The 26,926-nt window shown below is 42.6% G+C and overlaps 2 protein-coding genes and 1 long non-coding RNA gene across 11 annotated transcripts; 1 reads left to right on the forward strand and 2 right to left on the reverse strand.

Annotated features, from left to right (window-relative positions):
* Positions 1–109: 109 nt before the first annotated feature.
* On the reverse strand, positions 110–15,730 carry gsk3ba (glycogen synthase kinase 3 beta, genome duplicate a). Of its 7 annotated transcripts, none has more exons than XM_061286481.1 (11): positions 15,594–15,730; positions 12,492–12,721; positions 10,799–10,882; positions 6,573–6,683; positions 6,214–6,344; positions 6,020–6,126; positions 5,840–5,937; positions 5,660–5,755; positions 4,643–4,829; positions 4,422–4,520; positions 110–4,071 (listed from the first exon to the last, which is right to left on the reverse strand). In XM_061286481.1, the coding sequence occupies exons 1-11, from the start codon at positions 15,679–15,681 to the stop codon at positions 4,001–4,003; spliced, it is 1,302 nt and encodes a 433-aa protein (XP_061142465.1). In that variant the 5' UTR covers positions 15,682–15,730; the 3' UTR covers positions 110–4,000. The 7 variants fall into 7 exon arrangements, with proteins under 7 accessions (XP_061142465.1, XP_061142461.1, XP_061142462.1 ...); XM_061286477.1 differs by having other exon boundaries at positions 4,643–4,856; XM_061286478.1 differs by having other exon boundaries at positions 5,648–5,755.
* Positions 15,731–15,864: 134 nt separating this feature from the next.
* LOC133159467 (uncharacterized) lies at positions 15,865–17,042 on the forward strand. Its single transcript, XR_009715698.1, has 4 exons — positions 15,865–16,006; positions 16,072–16,255; positions 16,334–16,532; positions 16,606–17,042. It is a non-coding gene; the product is annotated as an uncharacterized LOC133159467 (long non-coding RNA).
* A 523-nt stretch (positions 17,043–17,565) lies between these two features.
* gpr156 (G protein-coupled receptor 156) lies at positions 17,566–25,043 on the reverse strand. 3 transcript variants are annotated; one of them, XM_061286473.1, is made up of 10 exons: positions 24,686–25,043; positions 21,994–22,146; positions 21,802–21,929; positions 21,589–21,715; positions 21,094–21,204; positions 20,814–20,939; positions 20,602–20,697; positions 20,230–20,466; positions 19,900–20,058; positions 17,566–19,751 (listed from the first exon to the last, which is right to left on the reverse strand). In XM_061286473.1, exons 2-10 carry the CDS (start codon positions 22,108–22,110, stop codon positions 18,534–18,536), a joined length of 2,319 nt encoding a protein of 772 aa, XP_061142457.1. In that variant the 5' UTR covers positions 22,111–22,146; positions 24,686–25,043; the 3' UTR covers positions 17,566–18,533. The 3 variants fall into 3 exon arrangements, with proteins under 3 accessions (XP_061142457.1, XP_061142458.1, XP_061142459.1); XM_061286474.1 differs by lacking the exon at positions 24,686–25,043 and having other exon boundaries at positions 21,999–22,140; XM_061286475.1 differs by lacking the exon at positions 24,686–25,043 and having other exon boundaries at positions 21,589–21,710; positions 21,994–22,006.
* Positions 25,044–26,926: the final 1,883 nt, after the last annotated feature.

The raw sequence follows: 26,926 nt of genomic DNA on the forward strand, positions 1-26,926 counted from the left end.
TTAATGACATTTGTAGGACAATAATTTAAATTATTTTCAATATATGGTAATTCGTTGTATTTTTTTTTTAAAGGAGATTTTGTCAGCAAAATAAAGACAAAAGACAAAGTTTTTTCTTTTCCAGGCTATCCTACTCTTTATTTAATGCAAATTACAGTACCAGGGGAACTATTCCTCAGAGCACGCAGAGGGAATATTTACAGAGGCGCACATTTAGCATAACTTCACAGAACAAAAGAAAACATGAAATAAAAATGTTCAGTCACAGAGTCATTCAAGTAGTACTGTTATATGGGATTTTCTTTTCAGAGTCTTTTCAACAATTGTCTTTTCTTAAACCCGGTTAGCACATTGTGCTACGTTACCATGGAACACGAGCATTTCCGCTTCTTTTTTTGGCAAATTTTGTGGTGCTTTTATCGAAGTAGCTATTTAGGAGAGGGGAAGTGGTACTTGTGGAGGGCTGCAAAATGTTTGTGGGTGCAAACTTACAGCAAGCAGGAGGTGGGAGAGAGGTTGCATGACTCGAACCCTTAGGTGCTACTGAATACTGGACAAACCTTCCCAAATATGTCAGACATCCAGTAAAAGGAAAACAAGTTGTTACTACCTACGTTTTACAAGGACTACGAGGGCCACAATTAAGCGGGGGGGGGGGGGCAATGTCTGTGACAAAAGTCGCAATGTTATGAGTAAATGCTAATAAAAAACAATGAATTAAGTGGCTACAGTTGTAAGCTTATGAAAACAAAGTTGGACTATTGTGAGAATTAAGTTGTAACGATACAATAATATTGCAGGTTAACAGTTGTAATATTCCGGTGATAGCCGCAATGTTACGGAATTTTAATACTTCATAAAATAAAATATAAACTAAAATAATGAGAGATTAATGTCGTAATGTAATGTTCAAGAATGAAGTGGTAATGTTATGAGCAAAAGTAGCATTTTTATAACTTGGGGTATAAATTAGTTATAATAATAAGTTAGTTAGAATATTAGGACAATAGCTTGTACTGCTACTAAATAAAGCTGTCATCTGACGGTTAACAACAATAAATTGCAGCAATATGAGGCTAAAAGTAATAACAAAAGAGAGATAAATGTGGGTTATTACAAGAGTTAAATTGTAATGACACAAGAAAGGCATGTTACAAAGGGGGCCGGGATCATAATTTACGAGGAGAAGTGACGATGAGGAAAAAGTGTATTGTTACAACTGAAACTGTCAACGTCATTATTGCAATGTTACAACTTTTAACTTGTAATCACTTTTTTTTAATCTTTCAAGAAAAAGAATATTGCAAGGACAAAGGTGAGATGTTATTACAAAGCATGTGAGATATGAGATTTAAGGCATAATGATGCATGGAAAAAATGTTTGGAGAAAGTTTAGAATATAAAGTTGCGATGATCAAAACTCACGTCAAAATGTATTTTACAAAAATAAAGTTGGGATTTTGGAAGGGTTTATGAGTACAATCATTTATCTGTTTATGAGAATTTAATTTTTTGTTGTCGAATTGCAATAATTGGTCGAATAAGACCAAGTGTTAATGGTCTAAGTATTTAATTTTTCATATTTAATTTCTTAATGAAACTTGTACCGAAACCATGACATCATCAAAAGTCATCACTTTTAGCTCATGTTTCAATTTGTGATCGGATTTAATTGTCTTTCAAAATATATTTCAACTTTCATCAGGTAAAATTGCAATTTAATTCACACAAGTCGCTTCTTTGTAATTTTCTCATTTTGTATTACTTTCATTTCATACATACACAATACTGCCCTGCATTATTTCAAACAACTTTGGTCATGACTACTTAATCCTCATGTAACATTAACATTTTCTCCTGGCAACATTTCAACTTTGCTGCAATTCCATCACTTTCGATTTTTTTTTCCCCCTGTGGCCCTGATACACCGTCATAATACTGTACTGCATTTTCATTATATGTACAGTCATTTTTTCAATTTTTTTATTTGAGGTCCTTGTGCGTTACTGCCATCTTGTGCGCGTGTCCCAGATAAATCTATACCACCTACTCAAACAAACACTAAAAGGAAACTATCCTTACTATTAACAGTCAATCAACAATCTGTATATTACAATGAAATGTGTTTTTGTGTGCATGTGTGGGGGTGAGGGGGGGTTCAACAGCACCAAAGGGGGGTGGGGGAAGGGGGGAGTCACGATTACTGTAGGGGTGGCGACAAGGCGAAAGTGTATGAAAGCAAAGGCACTCCAAACTATAGTTACACTATACATGACTAGTTGTCATTACAAGATCTACTGTACTGTACAGGTCAACATCGGACATATGGCTGGATAAAGATCATCGAAAATATCCATCAACTGCTCAACATTTGCCCTGATTCCGCTGTTGGTGTGTTTATTGTCTCTTTTGCTTTTTTTAAACAGTACATGGGTCTGCATATGTACATAACACAAAAAGAAAAATGACTTTTGGTGAGGAGCATTTATATTGTATTTACAGTTCGGGCTGTTTTTTTTTTGTTTTTTTTCTCCTTTTTTGTGTGTTATCAGTTAGAAGATGCTTTGATGGGCTTTGGCAAACGCAAGTAGGAGCCAAGGTGGATGACTTAGTGGTTACAAAGGGCTCCTTGGAGAAGGGTGGGAAACCTCAATTTGTCCAATTAGGGGTTATAGTTTAGTTTTTCTTGTAGGACGCCATTTCTATATTGGTGCACTTTTAGCCAATCGCCAGTCATTTTAAGTTGTCCTATGAAGGGCCATTTTAGGTCAGCTGCAATTTGTTTGGCCAAAAAGGGATCTAGTTTTTCTAATGTCCTCCAAAGGCCACACTAAAATAATAAAAATAAAACCATCTGTATGATGGATCATTCGTATACATCATGAGCATTTTCGAGCTACATTTTTCATGCTAGTGAATTTGTATGTCATATTTTTTAAAGCATAGCAACGTGTGCATGGAGAGGGATCCCCCACCCTGATCCACCCACACGTCAATAAAAGATGATAAATGGAAAACGGGGGGAGGGATGCTGGGATTTTAGCACATTTCAGCAAAACTAGGGGGGGGGGGGGTATTGTTTGTCATCAAACAGCAAATATTGCCGCCTCTAATGATGGATATGACCTCACCCATTAACAGACTTCTGAACCGTAGTAGTTAATATCCATATATCTATATATACTTTTTATACATAAGGAAAAGTAATATATAAATTGTGTATGTAATGCAATTTTTTGTATGTATATATTATACAAGCACACAGGACCAGATAAACATGTCACATCTGACGCAAAAAAAATAAAATAAAATAATGGCCCGAGCGGGGTCGAAAAATATTTTAAAACAAAGTTGAGTAAAACGGCTTGCTAAGCAGTTTAAAAACAAGCCCTGGCTAAAGGAAAACAAAATTCCCATCTGGATTTGCTTCTTTGCACATGCATCCGTGTGTGTGTGGGTGTGTGTGTGTGTGTGTCTGTGTGAGAGTGAGTGTTGTTTGTATGTGTGTTGTGTGTTTGTGTGTGCTTGCACAAGCCTCATGCCTAGACTGCACCCCAGCCAACCCCGGCAGACCCATCCCCTAACCATTTTCAGGCCATGCATTATATAGGAGGAAAAGTATTAAGGAGAATTGGGGTGGTGAGGATGCCATTAAATGGAGCAAAGTGTACGGGGCGGGCAGGGCTGGTTGGGCGCAGTTTCAGATTCTTATTCTTTTTTTTTCTTTTTCTTTTTTATAATACATACAATCGTCCTGGAAAACATTAGCAGATGAGCTTTGTGTGCACAATAAAGTGTACACACCTGTTTCTCTGTGCCGCCGCCCCGCCCACTGAGAGACGGCCAACAACTGGATGGCAAAGGGGGCTCGGCTCGCCTTGTGAGGGAGCTAAAAGGCAGATTTTCATTTGCGGTTGTAGCCTGTTGTGCCGGCCGGGTCAACAGTGGGGAAGCCGCGGACTGGGGGCTGAGACCGGGTGGGCGGAAGATGACGGCGTGCTCAGGAAGTGGAGTTGGAAGCCGAAGCCGAGGCGGTTGTGGTGTTGGAGACTCGCTCTGTGTTGCTGCCGTCTGTGGACACAAGGTGGCCATATTGTCAACAATTTCAGGAAATCTTTAGACTTTGAACCACTGTCATGTTCAGCAAACAAGGCAGGCTCAAGGTTGTGCTTCTCACGCTTATTTCGTGACTCACAATCCCCCTTTGGACACGGCTTGGCAGCAGGCCACAGACCTGGACTATTACTTGGTCATACAAACATTGGGGTTTAAGAAAGTTTTGATTTTGTACATCAGAAGCAGGTTTGATTTTGTACATCAGATGCATCCACCATTAGACTAATCATTTGTTTCTGGTGGTTACAAAATGTTTGTGTTCCTAGTTAAGCAATGAAGCGGCTGGAGGGCAGCATGACTCTTACCTGTGGTGGCAGAGGGGTTGGTTGGGGTGGAGGCGGCAGCCTGACTCCGAGCATGGGCGGGGATGAGTATGGAGGCTAAAGATGGATTACTGGACAACTCTGAGAGAAGACAGACAGACAGACAAAACATACGGTATTAAAGCGGGTTGCGGGTCTGAATTCTGTTTGGGTCTTTGCTGTGATTGTTGGTGTGTCACTTTTACACCTAATGCGTCACAAACCTTGGGTGGTAAAATTGAAGAGTGAGGGTTTCTCGCGACCATTGGGCAGCTTGACGTTCTGGTCACGTAGCTCATCGAAGAAAGAGTGTGCGCAGGCCTCCAGGGGCGTGAGGCGCGCGGTGGGCGTGTATTCCAGCAAGCGCGAGCACAGGGCGATGGCCTCTGGGGGCGTACGCGGCCGGAACACCTGCACACCCATCGCACACACAGACGTCTGTACAGTGATCACACACACACAAGTCAAAAAACACAACGGCATATTTCTGTTTCATGGGCACAAACAGCATGACAAGGCAATATGAGGCGGCAGTCGGGCGAGGGCAAGTGTGCTACGAGGGCTCCCTCTGGTGATGCATGACAGAATTACCGCCTGAGTAAAGATCAGTTGTATTCAATCTTCAACACATTTGCATTTAATCATTAGGAACGGTTTGTTTTTAAACTTTTATTCAGTATAGTTAATGCAACCCTTATATGGAACGTATTTGATTTGAATCCATGTTTGGGTCATTTTAAGCAGTGTTGATGTTTAAACTGCTTAAAGTTGAAGTTACTTACAATGTTTATATTTAATACATGTGTTATATTTAATAACACGTGGGCCTACTACGCAACAGTATTTTATTTTAGTATTAATAAATTTTTTTAATTTTTTTTTGCAAAGACTGTTTTGCTGACGTGTATGCATACAAATATGGTAAAGACAGCTGGAGTTTCAATTCTACCTTCCAGATGTTTACGAAGCACCACCGCAGTATTCGACTTTAGTTCTCTGCCCAATTTGGGTCAAACTCAATCCCAATTTCAAAAATCACAAGACTCCAGTTCCAGTCAGGAAATGATCTCGTGATGAGTTTCACACAAGCCTGCCAACCAGTAAATGATCATATTCATTTTAGAAAATTGTTTGACCTCAGTAGCAAAAATGAAGCCGCCCCACATTGAGTGTAATGACAACACACATGCATGAAGTGGTATATTAGAGAATAAAAAGGGCTCCTGTACCTGTTGACTCACCTTAGTCCAAGGATGGGCCTTGATCTGGGGGAATTTGAACTCTGTATAATTTGGATTCATCTCGCGGATCTGCTCCCGGGTTGGTGTGCCGAGAACCTGGAATGAACAAGATGAAAAGCTCAGTCCCAAAAACGGGAGTGGTGGATTGCGACTTTAACCTTTGGCAATTGCGTTCGTTACCTTAATAATTTCAACCAACTGATCCACACCACTGTCACCAGGGAAGATCGGTTGTCCTAGCAACAACTCTGCTAGCACACAGCCTGCTGACCACACATCTGAAAAGAAGGTCGAATTCAAGTTTAAGGAGACAGATGCAGGCGAGGCAATTAAAAGAGTAACGGGAGGGCTCACGCTTACCTATGCTGGAGGTGTAGTCAGTGGCCCCAAAAATGAGCTCGGGGGCTCGGTAGTAGCGAGAGCAAATGTAGGACACGTTGGGCTCTCCGCGGACAAGCTGCTTGGCACTGAACAGTTAAAAAAAAAAAAAAAAGACAACTTTAATATTCTGCTTAGTGTGAGGGTCCCAAGGTCAGGTGACCACAGCGTCCCACCTGCCAAAGTCGCAGAGTTTCAGCACAGCCGTCTCGGGATCCAGGAGCAAGTTTTGAGGCTTGATGTCCCGGTGGCAGATCCCGAATGAATGGATGTAGGCCAGACTTCTGAAGAGCTGGTACATGTACAGCTGCAACACAACACATCTAAGTATGAGAGGAGGCGGAGTTTGCGTTGACACTCGTGTCAGTGAATTATTTGATAAGTCTTGAGTAATCTTGTGAATAATGCAGTCATTTAGTGAGTTTTTCTTCTTTCTCTCTTATGCCAGGTAAAGAAAAGAAAAAAAAAGAATAGTATTGAGGCAGAAGGTAATTGCTAACATGAGCTGCGGTTGTATTTAGACATGACACAGTACCTTGACATAAACCATTGGCAGAGTCTGCTTGGCTCGGCTGTAATGTCTGGCCACTCTGTAGACCGTCTCAGGAACGTAATCCAGAACCAAGTTCAGGTAGACTTCATCTTTCTGTTTGTGAGGAGCACAGATAGAAAAAAAATTAATAATTCATGCACAAAGTATAGTTGTAAATCAGACATCACTGTAATGCACATACATGAGTGACACTCAATTTAATGACTCCGTCTTGCCTTTCCCTCTGTAGGGTTCATAAAATGTCTCATGCTGATGAATGAAGCTTCTTGAGTTCAGATATAAATGAAGCTTTTTTCCCCCCAATGTCAAACTGGGGCTCCATTGTGTAGGGTATACCACCCCCGAGGGCAGGAAACACACACGCATGCGTCACAACGTCCTGTACTCCAGAAGACTCCTCAGACACGGATATCATTTCCTCCATGGAGTAGAGTGAGTTTGCGCACGTTCTTTTTTGGAGCACGCTGACCCTGAAGGGACACAGGGGTCACGCTATTATTCTGGGACGACTTCCTTTTCCCTTCGTTTCTGAATAGATCCTGGTCAGCATTTTTTTTATTAGTTGGTTTTGTATACTTCATTGTGCCGTGAGCATCAGGCGTCTTTCACTAAACCACACCAATAGTCACAAATATAGTAAATATTCATAAGAAAATCACTTCTACATCATAAATATAAAACAATAAAATTAGAGATAGACCAAAATGGGTTTTTTTTTCCAGGGCTGATGTTTTATAACGTTTATTGGTAGTCGAGGAGGCCGACAGACGATATTTGGAGTCAATATTCATTTTCTAGTTAAAGGGAAAACAACCTTAAGAAAAGACAGAAACAGAGCACGTAGAGGAACAGACAGCAATGATGAGCATCATTTCCCAAACAACTTTCAGCCCTCTGGTGGCTTCAGGTGAACATTAATCTGGTGTCATCCCACTGCACGGTGTTGTCGACACCCATTGATAACATTTGCCACTACCTCCCGCGATTACCGCTCAAGCTATATTTAGCCTAGCAACAGCAATGACTCACTTCCTCCCTGGTTACAAAGCCACTTCCTTGGCTGGATCCCAATAGGGTTACAGCCAGGCAGCGACCTGGTTGGCCCACTTTTGCTAAATAATTCAGATGCCAATTTGCTGGCGTAGCTACTCACACACCTGAACAACGGGTTCAGTTGTCAATCATCAAGTGTTACCACATGACGCTGTGTCAAACGAAAATATCCGGCACGTCAAGTCGACTGCATCCGAAACGCGCCACATTACATAGGTGGCGATGTAACATTGTGGGTCGAACTAAGAAAAACCAGGGGGGTTAAATTTAACACTTGGGCTTCGTTCGGATTCACAGTGTACGATGGCAAATGGAACAATCTTCGTTTTGTCTGGCACAATTTGAATAAGCGTCACACTAGGGGGGGGGGGGGGGCTGCATGGAATTGGATCTCTTCGCATCGGCATGAGAACTCTTCTAAATGTGATACGCGTTGGATATACACCAAACGCACAGATCAAATATAGCCTGTTAAGGTGAGATTGACGTCGTCCAAATTCAGCAATCGCTGATCTACACACAGTCGTGCTTGCTCAAATAGCACAAATAAGCGCACACACAAATAATAGGGCTTTCACTAACTCATCTTTTTGTAATCTATTATTCTATTGATTGCTCTGGGATGATTACTTCTGTGTATTGCCCAGTTGGAGTGTGCTTTTTGAGCCGCTGAGGATTCACTCTCAACTAATTTGCTACCTAAAAGGAGACCAACATGACATCACTTTGGGGAACTTTTAAACTACACTGTTGCAACTTGACCTCGGAGCAGCATTATTGTGCTCGATAGATTGCTTACAACAAAGTTGAGAACATTTAGAATAATTAAAATTCTTCAAAAAGATACTTAAATTAATAAATAAAATAATTATATTATACTTATATTAAATATAATAAAAAGTTACTATTGTATATATTATACTAAATAAATAAAACAATTAATTTATTAATCCAAATATTAATTCTTTATATTGTGTTATTATACTTATATCAATAAATAAAATTAATGATTAATCCAATGTCAATAAATTTATCAAATCAATGTCACACTCAAAAGGCCATCACTAGTGAGCATATTATCAAAGTGGTGAGCGGGTCAAAGCAAAACACATGGTAGGGGTTACATAAGACTGCCGAAACACGTGCTCACAAGGGTTCAGACTCATTTCCCAGAGTCCAAGTCAAACACTTTTCCAAGTACTTTCAAGATTATTCTTCAGCATCGTAACCATTGGCAGTGTATTGCAAACACAATTCGGTTAACTAATAGACGAGGGAGTCAAGTTTGTTGTACCAGGTCATCTAGTCAAACCTGGTTGGGACAGTCACTCCTAAAAATCAAAAACAATATTTAACGCTAGTAAACATTGTAGAGATTTTGGAGGACATGCTCTCACATAAAAACTAGCACGTTAGTCGTAGTGGCTGCTTGACACACAGTTTCACCCACCATGAACTCTTACCCAAACTTGTCCTGTCCATCTCTTATCTCGTGCCCCCTTAAACCCACTCGATCCATTCACATTTTCGCAAACAATCCCGCTCAAAAACTTACTACTCTCAAACGATGCTTTTAATGGGTGTGTGGCTTCATCACACCATGCATTTATGCAAAATTATACACAATTAGTACAGACTGTCCACAGTTTGTCTTACAACAAGGGAGTCTACATTTAAAAAGAAGAAGAAAAAAAAATGACAAGATTGTCACTACAGAATACAGATTTCCACCAAGGCCTGTGAAAAGGTGACAAGGGTCAGAAATCTTAAGAGCAATCGCGCTCTATGAAAGAGGGGGTTAATGACATTGGACGACAGCCCTGCTTATCCCCTCTAAGCTGCTAAGATACTGCTGCTCAGCGTTTGCTCAGACTTATGCCTGAATCACCTTCCATCTGATTAAACGTGGTGTGGTGCTATATCAGCAGTATTGTTATTGGGATCGAAGGCGGCTCTACTTTAAGGTAAGCACGCCTGAATCACCTAAGTATCCTAAAACCTATCTGTGCTTGCCAGGTCAATGCACACATGGTGTGACCGCATGGAGGGAAGTTCTATAATTAACAGGACCCCCCCCCCCAGCTCTTGTTCAGTCCCCTCTAGGGGCTCACACACTGTATCCTCTTTGAAATCCCCAGCGACCATCTTTTGGCTTGTGGAGGTACTATGTAATAAGAAAGCATTCCTAACAGCAGAGTCATGGTAAAGTTCCATACGAGTGCGTGTGTCTATATTTGACACACGCACTGTTTGCCAGCAACGCCCGTGACGCCAGCTCGCCTTGTTATCTCGCCAGGGGACCACCGCCGCGCAACAGGCAAGTCGAGTCGGGCAGCCGACAGGGACTTCCCTTTAAGCCAAGTGCTGATGAGGGCGAAAGGCTACACAGAAGTAACAGCTGGGTTCACACACCTGCTGGGACATAGATGAACAAATTATAGTGTCACCTCTTATGGACGACTCAAACTAGGCCATTCAAACTGTGCTTCAGCCTATTTGACATCTGAAGTCCAGAACATTTGGCCAGTGTGAGTTCTCGGATGCATCATCAAGATTGATCCACTTCCTCTTCTGTGGCACACTTGAAAGAGGCGAGCCTTGGTCAGGCACGAGGGGCCTTGGAAATGATTCATTTATAAGCGATCCTTGGTTTAGGACAGGCCCAGCGTACAAGATTAGGTAAAGCCACACTTTTTTTGTTTGGTGGTTTTAGATTTGTGGCCAAGTAGTATAGTGACTGCAATTGACAAATTATGACTTGACTACAGCGTTAGTGTAAATTAGTAACGCATTAAAGTGGATTGTGACTTTCTTGCATCTTCTCATTACATTGTTGCCGTAGGGGGAAAAAATGTTCCTTGCCGGTTATTTACGGTAATCGACAACTTGCGTAACTGAAATAAACAGAACGTGGACAAAATTGAGAGATAGAAAAAAAATAAAGACATCTGTTGCACACAGTTTATTGATGTCCGTGGATGTGTGCAGCGTCCCCTCAAAGCATTAATGTGATTGCTCACACACGGACAGATGGATGGACGGACAGACAGACAGACAGACAGACTTTTGCAACTAATTCTTGAATTAAACATGTTCAGGTATGCCTGATGCACTGCTAAACACGCGAGACAACTTAAAATGGTGCAATAACTCACCTTGTCTCCACTGGAATAGAAGAAGTATCGCAGTCGGACAATGTTGCAGTGGTCCAACTTCCTCATAATCTGCAGCTCACGATTCTTTAAAAAAAAAAAAAAAAGACAGATACAGTTATAGACTAGTTTATTCTGCGTCAAAGAGGAAGAAACATTGCTTCCAGCTGCAAAATGTTCATCTTTTGCTTTGTTAGCTAGATGACAATAATGGCACATTATCTGACGCTACTTGAGGCTATATCCACACGGGTCCATTTTTACCCAAGTGTGGTTTGAAAACAGATTTCTCCACATGAAAACTCAACACTGGCATGGGAAAAGGCTCTTGGAATATTCAGCGAGATCCTCCCATTAAAAGTCATATTTTCGTGAAAACACCCGCTACGTGCGTTTTACACTAATATACAAGTTGAGCAATGAGCAGTCTTCTGCTTTTGAGAACCAGAGTAATTCCATGTGTTGCTCATGCGGGGCTAATTTTGTACAACAGATAAAGAAAATGTTATCCCTCACTAAAACACATTATCTACTCAGGAGCGGCCACAGCGTCTCTTCCCCGAAAAATCTAATTAACCCTGAAGGAAAATGGCTCCTTCCTCTCCCTTTCTTGCCCGCCGAAATGAGACATCAATGCATGTAGGTCACAAACTATTGTGCTCTGCAGGAAACACCCGTCTTATGGTGGTGTGTCTCGGAGCGCTGGGTGGAGGAGGAGCATGGGGGAGGGCTGTCCGGTAACTACTGGAGTCATTCAGCCTATTCTGATGAATGAGTTACATAAAATGGGTTCAAATTAGCAAAAGGAATATACAAGCCCCGGTAAATCCAATGTTTGGTCATTCTGTTTCATTCAAATTGGAGTTTTCGCCACTCTTTGGTTAGACACACAATAATTAAACCCATTAAGCTATCTTCCAAACGTCATTCTTGAAAAGGCACTCATTAGCGACAGCTAAAACGTTCCCATTTTGTTCTTGTGTTATAGCCTTTGAGGAATAACAAACAGTACATTGATTTTCATAATCTTAATACATTCAGAGTAGACATTATTTTCCCTCATGTTACTCTCGAGAGATTATCAGCAGAAGCGAACAGCTATTGGCTTGCGTCAGCACCGACCAGTTAGGGCTCCATTTTATTGTGCTCAGGATGCCACTGCAACACTCATGGACATCAACTACATTCATTATACTTGGTTTAATTTCATTAAATAAATTAATTTTAGAAGCAACAACTAGAAAAGGTTCAATTTTGAAAGTTTGTAATATGGACAATAGAGGTATTTTAGTCAAAGGAATAAGCCAAGCGAGCTTTTGATTAGCGCACTGCTGCTTTGGAATTTTTCGGTGGAATTTGTGATACCAAAAAACAAACAAACAAAAAAACAGCCGTATCCTTTTGCAACGTGTGTGCGCAGGAGCGAGCAAGTGCCGGTTCCATTGCGAGCATCTATTTTCCAGGAGGCTGAAATGTGATCCCTCATGTGTGCAGAGGGGGGCCTCTCCCATAATGCATCAGTAGCACCATCTCTCACTTAACTTACTCAACCAACACAGACTCTTGCGCAGATTCAGATGAATTTCTTTTTTTTTTTAAAAGAACATCGAACTGTGACTCAGGCAGTTTTCGTGTTTTCACAGGTACGGAATTTTACGGCGACGCCTTCCTTTAACGTGGGATTAACATAATTTACCTTAAACCTCTTGTCTTGCAACACCTTCTTGATGGCCACCAACTCTCCAGAGTCACACAGCTTGGCCTGGTAGACGACCCCAAACGAACCGTTGCCGATGACTTTGGTGTCCGTGTAGCTGACCTCCTGTGGCCGGTCGGGGCCTTGGCCTGGAGTGGCCATCACTGTTGTTACCTTGCTGCCATCTTTATCCCCTGAGAGAGACAGACAGTCATTGGGCGGGCGTGGCACTGCAGGCGAGATAAAGTTAGAAGAAGTGAAACTCTGGAAGGACATGGTTGTTTGTGGTTATCAGCTGCGGCCCAGGTTTTCAAACTACGTGACGGCGAATCATGGGCGGTCTTAACATCTCGTCCAATTTTGTTCCACGCCAACGCTAGCTCACGCACACGCCTTCATCCTTCGACTCACAGTCCAGTTGCTCGCTATGAAAACCGACGACGCACGGTTGATGGTGATTCCGGAAGGCAGGTAGCAGGTTTGGGTTCTCTGCTTTACTTGGTCCGAGTAAACTATTGTGAGATCAATGGAGCCAAGACAGCAGTTGTACGATTCAGCCTACTTAAGTCAGGAAGGCCTTTCCAAGCCGCCTCTGCACTTCCTCAAAGTGTGAGAAAAGTCTGTTGGCACGCACCCGATCGCACAGGGATTTCTCACAACTAAAAGAAGCGTGCAAGCTATCAGGATAGCAAGGGAAATGCCGTATTTTTGGGAGACGGGGTGAAAGATAACTGGATATGGTCTTGAAAATGAGAAAAAGTGGTTCCTTTTGATCCCATGACTTGCAAATGGGAAGCAAGGGGGTGATGTAAAGGGGGGAAAAAAATGAGATAGAAACGAAGGGCCACAGCTTTGAAACGCTACACAAGCCGGCTCATTGTTCTTGGTCAGCTGTCTTACCCCCCACCCCCAGCAAAGGTGGGTGTGTCAACGTATGGCGCATGAGCCCTCACTCCAGGAATATAACAGCTGCAACAACCCAAGCTGACTGAGAAAATACCAAGATGTGCAAAATTGTTATATAGGCAAAATCGACCTACTTGGAAGAATTTAAATTGTCAAACATTTTTATTTAACAAATATTTCCTCCACCTACCGCCCTAAGACAGCTGGGATAGGCTCCGGCACGCCCACGGGCCTCGTGAGGCTAAGCGGTTTGGAAGAAGAACAAATGAACGAACGAATGAATTTTTTTGCATTTCCAAACTTTTGTACTGTATGTATGTACGTACGTATATATAGATATATTTTTTTCTCAGAAGATTCTCAGTCAGCCAGGTCATGTACACCAATTAGCAAAGTCCTTCAATTCTAAAGGAGGCGTCCAATGAATACCAAACCAAGAAAGCCATCACTAAACAGAGGAGGGCGTTTGAGGCATTGCAAATTGACGTCTGCAGGACGGTTGTTCGCTAACCATATCAGGCAACAACAAAAACATCCCAGATAATTTAAACTAAAGAATGCTTAAAATTTTTAAGAACGCATCAAATTCCGCTCTAAACCTCAATGCGATGCAAGATAATTCGGACAAAGTCCATCTTTACATCAACAGGATAAAAAAAAAAACAGCTGACCATTTAACAAGACTGGACAATGTAGTGTATGAAACACACAGATAGCAATATCTGCCACACGGGGAATGATTAGCTCGAGCCCCCAGCCTCACCCCAGCATATTCATGCATTCATGTCTGGGGCTCCTTCTGGTGAGCATGTCTTGGCCACCAGGGGGCAGTATAATACTAATAATTATTACTATATTATAAGCAATAATTACTCACAACTAATGCTAATAATTCAAAAAGAAAAGATTCACTAATAAGTGGCGCAGTAAGCTGCAAATGATGGGAACATTGATATAATGCCTGTCAACATGTGCTGCTGCGCCATTTGGGTTTAAATATACATTGTCTGAAGGGTTATATCACAACTTTGACGCTATTTCCGGTAGCCTGTGTACAGCATATAAAGTTATATGGTGTTGGGTTAAAAGGCAATGTGTAATCCGGTTTTATTTTTAATTTTTCAGTAACCTCCAACTGGGAGTGGCAATGAATCAATGGGAGGTGTGAAGCTTTCCCAATCGATATTAAATAACACCTATGTAACCAAATGAATCAAAGAAAATAAGTCCATTCATTTAAAAATGCTTAGTGTATTGGTTTTTAATACGTAATACAAACTTGAATATTTTTCTGATTTTTTTTTTTAGTTTGTCTTATGAAGCCTAGCCCTGTCGACTTAAAAATAAGCGACCGGATTTACCCTAGACTGGATACCAGCCAACTGCAGGTCACAGACAGCCATGCTCGCATTCACACCCATGAACAGGTTACAGTCATCAATGAACATAGCATACATGTTTTTAGAATGTCGAAGGAAGGTGTAGTGGCTGCAGAAATCAAGAACACGCAACCTCCACTCACTGTGGCCAAGATTCGAATAGTTGGAAATGAAAGCAGTGGGCCACCAAGTTGCCCGCAATGCTTATGACATGTGGTGTGTATTTTGGGATCCATGACTGAATTGGCCCCTGATAAGCAAAAGGCTCCACACCCCACATATAGAATGTGATCAACCTGAATGCAGCAAGGAGGCCTGCATCTTTCCTAGACTGCCACTAACGACGCTGCAGCCGCACGACACGTTTCAAGTAAAAAGACATACTTAAGGAGAAATATTTTGCCATGGATTCCTCCAGCCTGTGCAGTCATCTTATGGGCGCACCTTAAGCCGCGACAGTTGCGTAATCGCCTGCCTGCTACTGGCCCTGCCTGCTGTGTTAACACGCGCACAGCCTATGTGGCAACCCGGCTATGACTCATCTTCCAAATGGTCCATAGTACCGTAATCATCATTGTCGCCATGGAACCGAACCGAGGTTTGCGTTCGACTTCCAAGGCCGAGGACCGGCCTGTCAGGCTCTGAAACGAGTGAGGGAAGCACCTCATGCGGGATCCGAGCTAAGCTAATCGGCGGCTAACAGTTTGGTTCGTTGGGGGGTTACGGCTGGAAGAGGGTGGGGGGGTTCGGTTGGTTGGGTGGAGCCCACACCGACCGGGCCCGGTGCAGTGCAGGCGGTGTAGAGTAGACGACTTACTGCTGACTTTCATACTGCCGAAGGCGGACGGCTGCGGTACCGGCTTGCAGCTCTCCGCGAAGGATGTGGTCCTGGGACGACCCGACATGCTGAAGGCGCTCGATGGTGGTTCTCGGAGGACTTGCTTTAGCCACTGATGTGATCTCTGAAGCTGTTCATCCAAAAAAAAACAGGGCAGGGAACGACAGCAAATCAGTAGCTACGAATGAGTAGCTACAGAGGGGGAAAGACAGACAGGAGACCCTCGCCTAATAAACGAAGCCTTTCTGTCCAAATCTCTGCATTATCCCCTTGCTTGGAATCTTTCAGTCAAGGGGGGCCTTTAGAAAGAAACGTCTCCTACTAAAATTGTCATGAATTGGGCCTCCTTCGTGGGTGCGTTTCAAAAACAAAATATTCGCTCTGAATCCAGGGTGAGTTTCACAAAGATGCTAAACTTAGCATGTAGGCTAAATGCGGCGTTTTGTGGCCCGTCCAGATCCTCTTCATATTCCAATGTGGAGCCTCAGTGAACCGACTGCCATGGCGGCTCCCTCGCCGTAGCCGACCGAGCCTTGCAGATCGTCCACTGGCAAGCCGTCTACTTTACCCCCAAAACGTCTAAGGCGTTCGCAAGATGCACCGCCAGACAAAATCTTCGCATAAACCGACGTTGATTCCAGGTATGACTTCCAAATAGAACACTGTTAGATAATGGAGAGCGACGATACTGGATTTCTTTTTTTATTCCTTCCCCATAGGTCTCGGGCTCGCCGTCTTTGTCACTACGCACGTTAGCTACGCCGTTCGCGTACAATCGTTGAGAAACGTGCTGATCTTACGCTCTCAGCGTAAACCTAAATGGAGAATACGGGAAGCCGTGAACGCGCAATGGCGACTCGGGGGAGGGTGGATTTAACCAATCAGAAAGGGCTATTCTTCCAGTAGTAGGCGTCAACTGTGAGTTTAGCACACCAATCAGAACGCCGTTCCGAAACACCACATGGCATAATTTGCTTTGCACCGCCCACAGGGCTTCAGAGGCTTCCCTCCAAAGCCGCCACAAATCTCAACAGAGAGCCTCAACAGTGATGGATGACTTTTTGGACCAATGAAGATCTGGTATTTAAGTCGCCATTGACAGCCGCCAGCTGTCACGGGGCAGCAGTAGAATTCAGCACTGTTGCTATGTCAGTTCAAGACTGCTCTTCGGGACAATGTTGTTCTATTGTCGTAAATATCACAAAATGCGTGTCGTTAGGACACTCAACTTACTGGCTATTTATAATTTAATTTTTGTTTTAAACTGTCCTAAATTAACTGCACATTCATAACTGGACACTACATTAGATACTTCCAGCAGTTTGCAAAGGCTTAAACTGTAACGCATTCCAAACAGGGGATTTCTAGAATGTTGGGTGCATTAACGTACCTGTATGAACAGAACTTTAAATACAACAATAAGCATTATTTTGTTTGTGAGATTGCATTTCTTGATCAGCGTACATGTCATGTACATCTTGTTGACTAGTTCCTCAAACTGTGGCCCCAGGGTCGTTTATATATTGAAATTCAGAAAGCACTAGGTGTTTATTCCAAAGAGGCATCTATTTTAAACCAATTCTCTACTGAATTGTTTTAAATTGCAGCCAAGTAAGCATATATTTAATCAACTGCAGAAAGTAATGTCTTTATTTGAGGGAGACATCTCCATTATTTGAGAACGAGCTTTTATTGAATCACTTAAATTAGAGGCCTGATGGGCATTTACGGGGAAAAAAAACAAGCATTTATTGAAGGAGTCACTTATTTCTCTCCTCAGTTGTATCAAATAATTACTCTGGGGGAATATATTTACTCACCTGCATAGAATACTAGGAATTAATTGGTTATCGTATTTGACAGAGTATATATGAAGTGATCATTACCGATGACTGTTATTATTAGCGGTTATTGAAACCTTCACTTTAAAAACCCTGGTAAAACATCAAACCAGTAATCAGTTCTATTTATTTTTAGTATAGAAGAGTGATTAAGATGTGGAAACCAATTATTCATGTACACACAAAGTTTGCACTGCTTTATTACATCTATGTGGGTGTATCCAAGTAGCTGTCTTTTACTCAACCATTCCTCTTTAAGTGTGCCAGTGGCCTTCATATAAAAATTCTTACAAGCTAATCTTAGTTGGTCTATCCTCCCACACACGAAAGCTGGCAGAGAGCCTTTAGTGTGGTTTGTATCGCCTCTGTTGTACACTACAAAGAGAATTCCTCCCAGTCTGCCCTTCAGTGCTTTAATATGCAGAATGAATGAAGTTGTGTCCCAGAAATGAGGCAACTGAGTATAAATAATGTGAGATACAGCAGGGATCAAAATAAACCATAATAAATATAAAATATGAATATGTGTGTGTGAGTGTATATATATGTATATATGTATGTTATACATATATATACTCATGTTTTTATATTTATTAAATATATTTAAAAAAAAAAAAGATTACAGTGTAACAAGGCAAAGAGCAAAGAGGCATAGAAACGCAGTTTGGTTTCTGCCTCCTGGCAGTTTGTCCACTTAGTGTTGATCTCTTCATGCAGAGGAGGCTTACGTAAGATCAGCCGAGTGTTTGAGGGTCACTGGGACTTGTGTTCTTTAGCCCCATGTGAATTTAAAAAAAAAAAAAAAAAAAAAGCCGCCATTTAATCAAGCGGGCAAACTTACTGATTTAGTTTCATGGGCTTGGTGTTCCAAAACGGAGAAATAGAGACCAAAGCATGTATCAAAACATTTTGTAATCTAGCAAGACACGAGAGCGTCATACATGATTTCAGTCAAACCTCTGTAAAATGCTGTCAAAAGCATTCAATGAGATTACATTAAATGCAGATGACCTTTAACTTTCATTACGTCTGGGTGTATCTTTAAATCTTGTGAATTTAGTGAAAAACCTGCTTGTCTTTACACAAACGTGGGTTTGAGGTCTTCCTTGAACACCACCGGATGTGCAGAGCGGTAGAAGTCGTAACCTTCATACTCGCTGTCCGAGGAGTCTGAGGAATCCGAGGATAGCAACGAGCCTCGCTGCAAGCAGGAGTCGCAATAGGGTCGGTGGTAGAAGTGATAGTCTGTGGAGCTGCTTGAGTCCGAATCACAATACTCGCGGGCGTCCGCGCTGTTTCTGGGGGCGTGCTCCTGGATATCGCAGCCCATCCCTATGTCAGATTCATCCACGTCCTCTGGAGAACCCCCACGAGGCCTTGATGCCATACTTCCCACTTCTTCATCTTGTAAGTCAAGGTCACAGCTGGGAACCGGGAGGATGGAACTATCTACTATCACTATGGTGCTGTCCTCCAGGTGTTTCTTTCGATTCTGACAGACATCCCTCATCCGCCTCTTTTCGTGAAGGCACGGTGGCGTACTACGTCTGGGCGAGCGGAAGGGCGGGCGACGTTTCCTCATGGCGTAGGGGGAGATGCTGGGGTAGTGAAAAACTAAAGGACATTTGGGGGAACGCGGTGTCCGCAGAGAGAGGGGTGAAAGCGAGGAGTCCTCATTAAATTTGCTTTGCGAAGGCCTCTTTGCAGATTTTAGAACAGTTTCCAAGACCGTATCCACACTGAGTTCTTGGAGGATCTCCCGCAACTTATCGCTACTAACGAAACCAGCTGGTCTGGCGTTTGGTCCCAAGGGGGATCTTGGCCCATTGCTTAAAGTTTCAACCTCAAAATGGTTCAAAAGTCTGGGGGATTGTAGGGTGGTGACAAAGTCAGCCGTCTCCTCTGCTGTCCTATGAAATCCAGAAGACTGGAGTGAGTCCTCTGCTACGGACTCACACGTGTCTGCATCCAATCCACCAGAAAAAGGAGATGGGGCAGCAGTGGGAGTTACAGAAAACGATAAAGGGGGACGATCATAAAATCCCGAACCACCAGATGACGAGGGTGCATCGATGAGACGAGGGGAGACAGGTGGCAGGCCTGAGAGTCTGGACTTGACGTCGCTATGAGGTAGAGCTGGAAGTTGACAGGACTGAAGTTCTGTGGTCTGAGTGGAGGAGGACTGGAGGTTGTCCACCTCTGGCTCCTCTAACATTTGGCTAGCTGACACCAAACGCAGAAGTTTGTCTTTGGCGTTGCTAACCTGCTCTTGCAAGCTGTCAATCACGGCATTTTTCTAGACAACAGCAAATAATCATGAAGTTAAACCTCAGTGCTTCAAGAGTTGCAGCCCAGAGTGATCACCATTAGATTTTTTTTTTTTTCACAATGATAAAAATAGCATTTACAATTACTTCCCAGAGTTCAAATAAACCATGTCGCACCTCGTTGAGAAGCTTCTTCATGGAGTTGTTCTCCCCGAGAAGAAAGTAGACATCTTCCTGGCTGTAGATTGAAGGCTGACTCTTACTAGGGCTGCTGAAGTACTTAGCCATCTGACTCGGGTTGTTGTGGTCCTCCTCAAAATGCCTCCACTCGGTCAGCTGCTCATATAGGCGATGAGGAGTAAAAACATATTTCTTGTAATATGAGATATATCCCCCCCCCCCCCCCCCACACACACACACACACACGCATTCCAAAAAGTATATGGGGTGATGAATCACTTGCACCCCCTAAATAGGAATTGAGGCTCTAGCAATGCGGTTTCCTACCTGGGGCACAAAGAGCATGCAGTTGGTAGCCAGCGTGCAAATGAAAATGGCACCGGCCACCGTGCTGTAGACCACGTTGGGCCAAGACGGCATCAGGACGGACACCGGGACGGCCACACCGGCACAGAGGGTGACCAAAGTGACGGCGGTGAGGATGGTGGGAGACTGGTTGACTGGAGGGTGGCTGACGTTGCTGGTCAGGCCGGCCAGATATGTGCCGTAGAGCAGGAGACACCCCTGATGAAGATAAGGTGGGAATTTAGAAAGATCCATTAGGGTCAGTCCAAAAAAGTAAAATTACAAGAGGGGAAAAAGTTAAATGCAGCGAGCCTTTGAATGATTATATTTGAAGAGAGTGGGGACAGAACTTACCTTTTTAACAACAATAATGATAACCCACAAATCTGAGTACGCAGAAGAGCAGGAATCGAGCTGAGACAAAGAATAGGAGATTTCTTTCCCCACCATCTACAATGAAGAAAAATAGTGCTGGTGAGGCAAAACCACACACTAGCATAACAAATAAAGTCCATAAGCTTTTATTGAAATTATGATCTTCATCAAGTCAACTGTATCCGACCCACCTTAACGACTGCATTGAGCGAGCGTGAACAGCGGATGGGGTCCGAGAGATTCCAGCCAGTCAGGATCAACAGGTCCACCAGGATCAAGAGAGCCACCATGGCCATTAGCTGAATGTCTCGGATGATCTGATATGTAGAAATGCAAAAGAGTTAGGACCTTGTGAAAAAGCCTTAAAGTGGATTTAATCCAGGAATTAAATTGTGACAGTAGCAATCTCAGAACTAAAGCAGAAAAAAAAAAAATACAACAAGGTCAACATCACGATAATACTGTACCCACCACTCTCTTGTCGGGCGCTCTTTGGGTGAACACTCTGTACAGCCGCCATGTTTTTCCTAAAATGGGTCCAAACACCATGGTGCTGCCGAGACAGAGGGTCCACACTCGAGCCTGTGGGAAGTAATGTAGTCGTTTTACATATATTTTTATTACTTTTTTTTTAAATAGAAATGAACTGCATCAACGAGCAAAAAAAGTAAGCTTGCTGACAGGGTGGACAATGACAGGGTGGACATTTTTGCCTAATCTTAGTACTTACTGAGCATAAGGTGCACCTTCAAATAGCGACACGATTGGGTTACCTAGCTGACTGTACTGTTAAACAAATATAGGTCAAATGTCTGAAAGGCTTTTACATCACTTGATATTTTAATGACAGAGTGGACATGTTAGGTTGACCCAATTACTTGCATCATGACATAAGAATTAATATTCAATATCGGAGAGCTCAAATCAATATTCAATGAGCTTTCCATATATGCGAGACCTACTCACATGTAGTACAGCTCTCGCGTCCATCTGAGGGTGCGAGTCCACGGCAAACATGAAGCCGCTGCTGTAGGTGAGGACACTTCCAAAGAGACTCAGGACATTCAGGTTAGGACTGGACATCTTTACTATCCTTGTGAAAAAAGTTTTGATCAACACTGTCAAAGAGAAATGATATGTGTTCCAATAAATGATTGATATTCACGAGTGTTTTGCCACCTGTTGTTTTTGAAGCGCAGGGTGAAGAGCAGGAAGCAGAAAGCCAGTAGGATGCCACTGGAGAGCAGCGTCCACACGATGGCGCTCAACACCGGGGAGAGCGAGTGTCTCGGGGAATCCACGGCCATCTGTGAACATGCGCTCATCAGTATAATGTGTATATACATATATATGGCCCTTGGCTAGGATTACCCTACTGAGGCTGCACAGTCTCTGCAACATCTCCATGCTCTCCTGCTTGTGAAGCCCCGAGTGGCCGAGGCACAGTGGGGAATCGCAGTCAAAGCTGCAATTCCACCCAGGCTCCATGACTCGCCACAGTCAGTCCACTTTCATGTGTACATCCTGTTAAATATGACAAGGGAGGGGAAAGACAGAGTTTTTTTTTTTTTAACTTTCCAATTGTTGTACAAGTAGCATCCACAGTGTGGTGCTCTCACACGCACTTTTCACATACTAGGCCAGGGAACCACTAAAACATTTCATTAGGTCCACTTGCAAGCCCCAATACAAGAAGTGTACAAGCGAGCACTGGTTGAGAGTTATTCCGTTAACAATATTGTTTATCATTATTGTGCTCAGCTAAGAGTGTTTTTGATAATCTCATACAAGCTAATGTGTCACAGCACTAGCATTTGTGATCAATAAAAAACTTGGTTGTACCTAAAGAGAAGTCAGTTTTATAGTATTTTGTGGTTTTCTTGTTGTACCTGAAAATAAATCTTGCTCTTCTCATTCTAATGTTTTACTTTTACGAATAAAAAAGTGTCTGTTCTTCTCAGTACAGTTTCTAAAAGAAAATTTAGTTTTCAACCAAATTCACAACTTAGTTGCTGCACGTGAAAGATAATCTAGTTTCTAACAGGGACATAAACCAAAGTTGTAATTTGTATCTCTGACAAATATAATTGCAGGAGTGACAAACACAGACATGGACTGAGCAATTTCAGTATGTCACTGTGCCCTCAGGCACTTGCCTGCCCTCTCTGCATCGACATGTAGATGCGCTCGCGTGGCTGCCAACTCGACTGAAACACACAAACTGTGACTCAGATCGGCGTTTACCTGAGCAGGATGTATCAGGCCTCATGTCTGCTCATTGTCTAAGATTATGGAGTCTCGGCATTTATGTAACACTAAGATCCCACAAGACAGCCCCAAATCTCTGAAAGTAGTCATTGAATCTGGACTGAGAGTCAAACATCTTTGTATGTTGTGGAGAAACAACTATTAACGCACAGCCCACAGTGACCTACTTAAATGAACAGTGTTGAGAGAACAATGGAGCGGCATATCTGGGAAATGTCTGCAGTTCCTGTCCTTGTCCTTTTCGTCACTTCACCGAGTTTAGCTTCTACTCCTGCTGCTTCCTGCAGAAAAGCCCCCCCAGCTAGAAAGAGACATTTCCTCCCCGTTTTTCAATAAACCCACTTTGGAGCTGTGGAGAAGTCAACAAAGGTGGGTTGATATTTGGCAGCGAGAGATTTTAGGCTTTTGAGGTCATTGTTACAACATTCTTTGAAATCCCTGAATGACAAACAACAAGTAATAGCTGAGGATTGGTTTTGGAAGACCTTTTATAGCTTCAACTTTCACTTATGCTCACTTCCTCTTTCAAGCTCTGTTTGGTTTGACTAAAGCATGGTACACAAGTCCTTATTCCTTCAGGGCATCCTGACTGAAGAAAAAATAATACCGTCATGATACAAATTTCTTCCCTTCCAGTCCACATCACAAATATTGAACAGTTTTAACATTTACGATTGTCGGCGCCTGCCATTTTCCGAGCCAATGAGGAAGTAGAATTCACTCAACTTTATCTTTCAGAGACATTCAACAATCAAGCCTCTGCTGACTTTGATCGGAAGGAAGGGTGGGAAAAAAATGGCTTGATTATCAGTATGTATACACCCCTCTTGAGACTGATCTCCCGTCTGACTTTTTAATCAAAGAAATAGAAACCAACTCTGTTTCATTGTATTGTAATTGTCCCACTTTCAGGATTAAGATTAACTAGGGCTGCTGGCCTCGTGTAAATCCGGGTTGAGAGGGCAATATTGAGGCATTCCACCTGGCCCAGTGCTCCCTTCATGAGTTTATTCTCTAAGCTGAGTTAGAATGCAATTTATTGGGGATAATCTCTGGGTGCATGGTGGTGCATTTTGCAGCTATAGCACCCCCGTTGGAGGGAGGGTGAAGATAATCTGATTTGAGGAGTCAGCCCCAACTGTGCGATGTTGATAGCGTATGAAAATCACTGCTGGTCACCTGTGATTAAGACTAGTAGCCTTAAATGGCCAAAATAAAGACGCTGTATTATCGTCCATCTCCCAGATACTATGATGGTGGGAAGTAATGCTTTTGTTGTTGCTTATGAAGATTGTTGTTTAATGATCCAAACCCAAATGAGGGAAGTCAAAATGTGTCATTGGAAGTGGGATTTGGACTAATATTCCTAAAACATTGGTCAGAAATTAGTCAAGGCTTTCTTAAACCTGACCACAAATGGTGGTGCAACACATGTAGACAACATTTGGTTGTTTATCTATTGCAAGAAAAAAAGATTATTGCTACGGTTATTTACCGAGTCACTTGTTAGAAACTCTTCTTCATGTGTGTCTTTTTTATTTTATTTTTTTATATATATATATATCATATTGCCCCCAAGTGGCCAAGGAGCACACAACAAAAGCAGTAGTGCCATGTATGTAACGAATTTAAGCAAAAATATTTAATTTTTTGCATTCCATTTATTTTGTGTATTTTGGCAGTTAAGAAGGATTACATTTAGTATTTGTCATGTTTCCATTAACTCACCAATTCACCGACATGACAAAAGAGCCACACCAATCTCAATCGGGAGCAGTAAACGAACAAAGCCAACCTGAGGATGATCCCCACGTCTGGTCCCGTTGAGGATTCCGTGGCACACGACTCTGGCATGCTTGGATGAAGAAGTGACAGCTAACATGATTTTGCCTTAGATCCTCACACTAAGAATCCCGCCATTTCCAAGCACGCGTCACATTTTCCACAACCAGCTCCTGTCAGGAGAAGCTCGGCACACTGAGAGTTAGTGAGCGGGGAGGCGTGTGTGTGTGTGTCACAGGAAGGGTGTGTGTGTGTGTGTGTGTGTGTGTGAGGCTCTCGCTCTTTCTCTCACACACATCCCTAGCCAATAGGGTTTAAATTGTGATGGCCCATGTGGCAGACAAGGGTTGTAAAAAAGTCCTCGGGGACAGGGTGGTTCATGTAGGAGTCCACAATATAAATAAATAGGCTTGTTGGAATGGAAAGACACACACACACAGATTACGTGAGTGCATTCGCTGATGTAACAATATTCGGATGCAGCATAGCGCTATTAAGACGTCACCGAGATTTACAATGCCTGCACACAAACATTTTATGAAGATGAAATCATGTCATGCAAATGTTTTGACATACTGTGGCAATGTGCACACAATAAAGGTGGGATGTCAAACATGGGGGCCACATAAAGACACAAAGGCAAGAGTACACGTACACACACTGGGTCATTCCTGACGAGGGTGTGTCGGCACAGCTCACAGCTGTAAAAGACACACCAAAAAATGATCATAACATGAACACAATTACGTACAAAATACAGGTAAAGAATTCTCTTAAGGTATCCAATAAAAAAAATCTCTTCAGGTATCCAAATTATTTGGAACAGCTCCCAGTACGTGTGATGCAGTGCAAACCACAACCAGTGATGGTAAAGAAAGCATGTAACCGAGTAACTGTTCAAAGGAAAGCATGTACAGAAGAACTTTGACTTAAAGGATCTTGATTTATTGGATTTTGGATTCAATGGATAGAAAATAATGTCAAGTCTACTCAGAACACCAGTAGTTTTAAAATCCAGGTTTAAGCAGGACATGAAAGCAAGCGTCAAGGTGCTTTGGGATCTGATGACAGCACGCTCGTGTCCCGTTGAGGAACAAAAAGCGTCTCTGTTACATACAGCGCGTGTCGACCGCTATTGTGTGTCCCTGGAGATCAGGTATAAGATGAACTTGTTAGCAGGTGCATGGCCACTGTTGGTAGAGGCCCGCTGGCAGTGACAATGGTCAGATTACCAAGGGCCTGAATATTTCATTGACACGCAGAGCAGAAGTCAGCACATTAAGGTTAATTATTGAGATGGTACTGCGTGAAGGTCAACATTAAAGTTCCTTCAGCGACGCTATGATGATTTTATAAGAATTATGACGGGGGTGAGCGTTACGGTCTTTGTAAAAGCAGAATTCGCCCAGTTGTGCGACTCTGGCTATAGAAGTATTCATGTGCTGTGTGTAAACTGGAAACTTTCATAACGTAACAGTTTCCGGCTGTGGAATGATCAACATGAGACATTTTGTTTCAGCATTGCCACGAAGCCAAGTGATTTTAATTATTCCAAATTGAATTATTCCAAAAAGTCATTTGACAGACCAACCCAAAGAAAGAAAATTCAGCTAGGTTGTTATGAAACTGGATTAGCAGTGGCTGGAAGGTAAAGCATCAAACTGCCACTTTTAATTAGAAATAAAAGTAGTAATGGAATCAGAGGATGCCAAAGCTGTATCAGAGTCAACGCTAGTTTGAATGGCGCCCAGTGCTGCCGCTCATATTGCACATACCAGAACCAATGGCATTTCACACCTAGGCCTTCAGTGATGTCCTACGCAGTCCTAACTGAATGAATCTACCTCTTAATACCATCATTATGATGTCATGACTCGAATTTAATGTAGATTAAAGCAAAACAATTCAGTCCGTTCACTGTCACAGGCGTGCCCGTGCACTAGTGCGTCTAGTTCTGCAAACTATCTTGCACAAGCATCAAGCATTTATTTTTAAATATCATTATTTCGTTAACATTGATTTAACAAAAATGTAGAAAAAAAAAGACAAGAATAAAATAATTTTTACTCACAGGTTAGCTTGCACAGGGGCTGGATGCAGTTTTTCTCGAAAGGACCGTCTTGAAAATTGTATTTATAATAGCGACCAGATCAATCTCTTCTCATCATTCAGCAATTGTGGTGTTGAAAGAAGACCAGCGTGATCTACACAAATTGATCTTTTGGCTCGTTCCAGTCGCCAACAGGACAACAAC

This window comes from Syngnathus typhle, linkage group LG9, assembly GCF_033458585.1.
Source record: "Syngnathus typhle isolate RoL2023-S1 ecotype Sweden linkage group LG9, RoL_Styp_1.0, whole genome shotgun sequence".
Lineage (NCBI taxonomy): Eukaryota > Metazoa > Chordata > Actinopteri > Syngnathiformes > Syngnathidae > Syngnathus > Syngnathus typhle.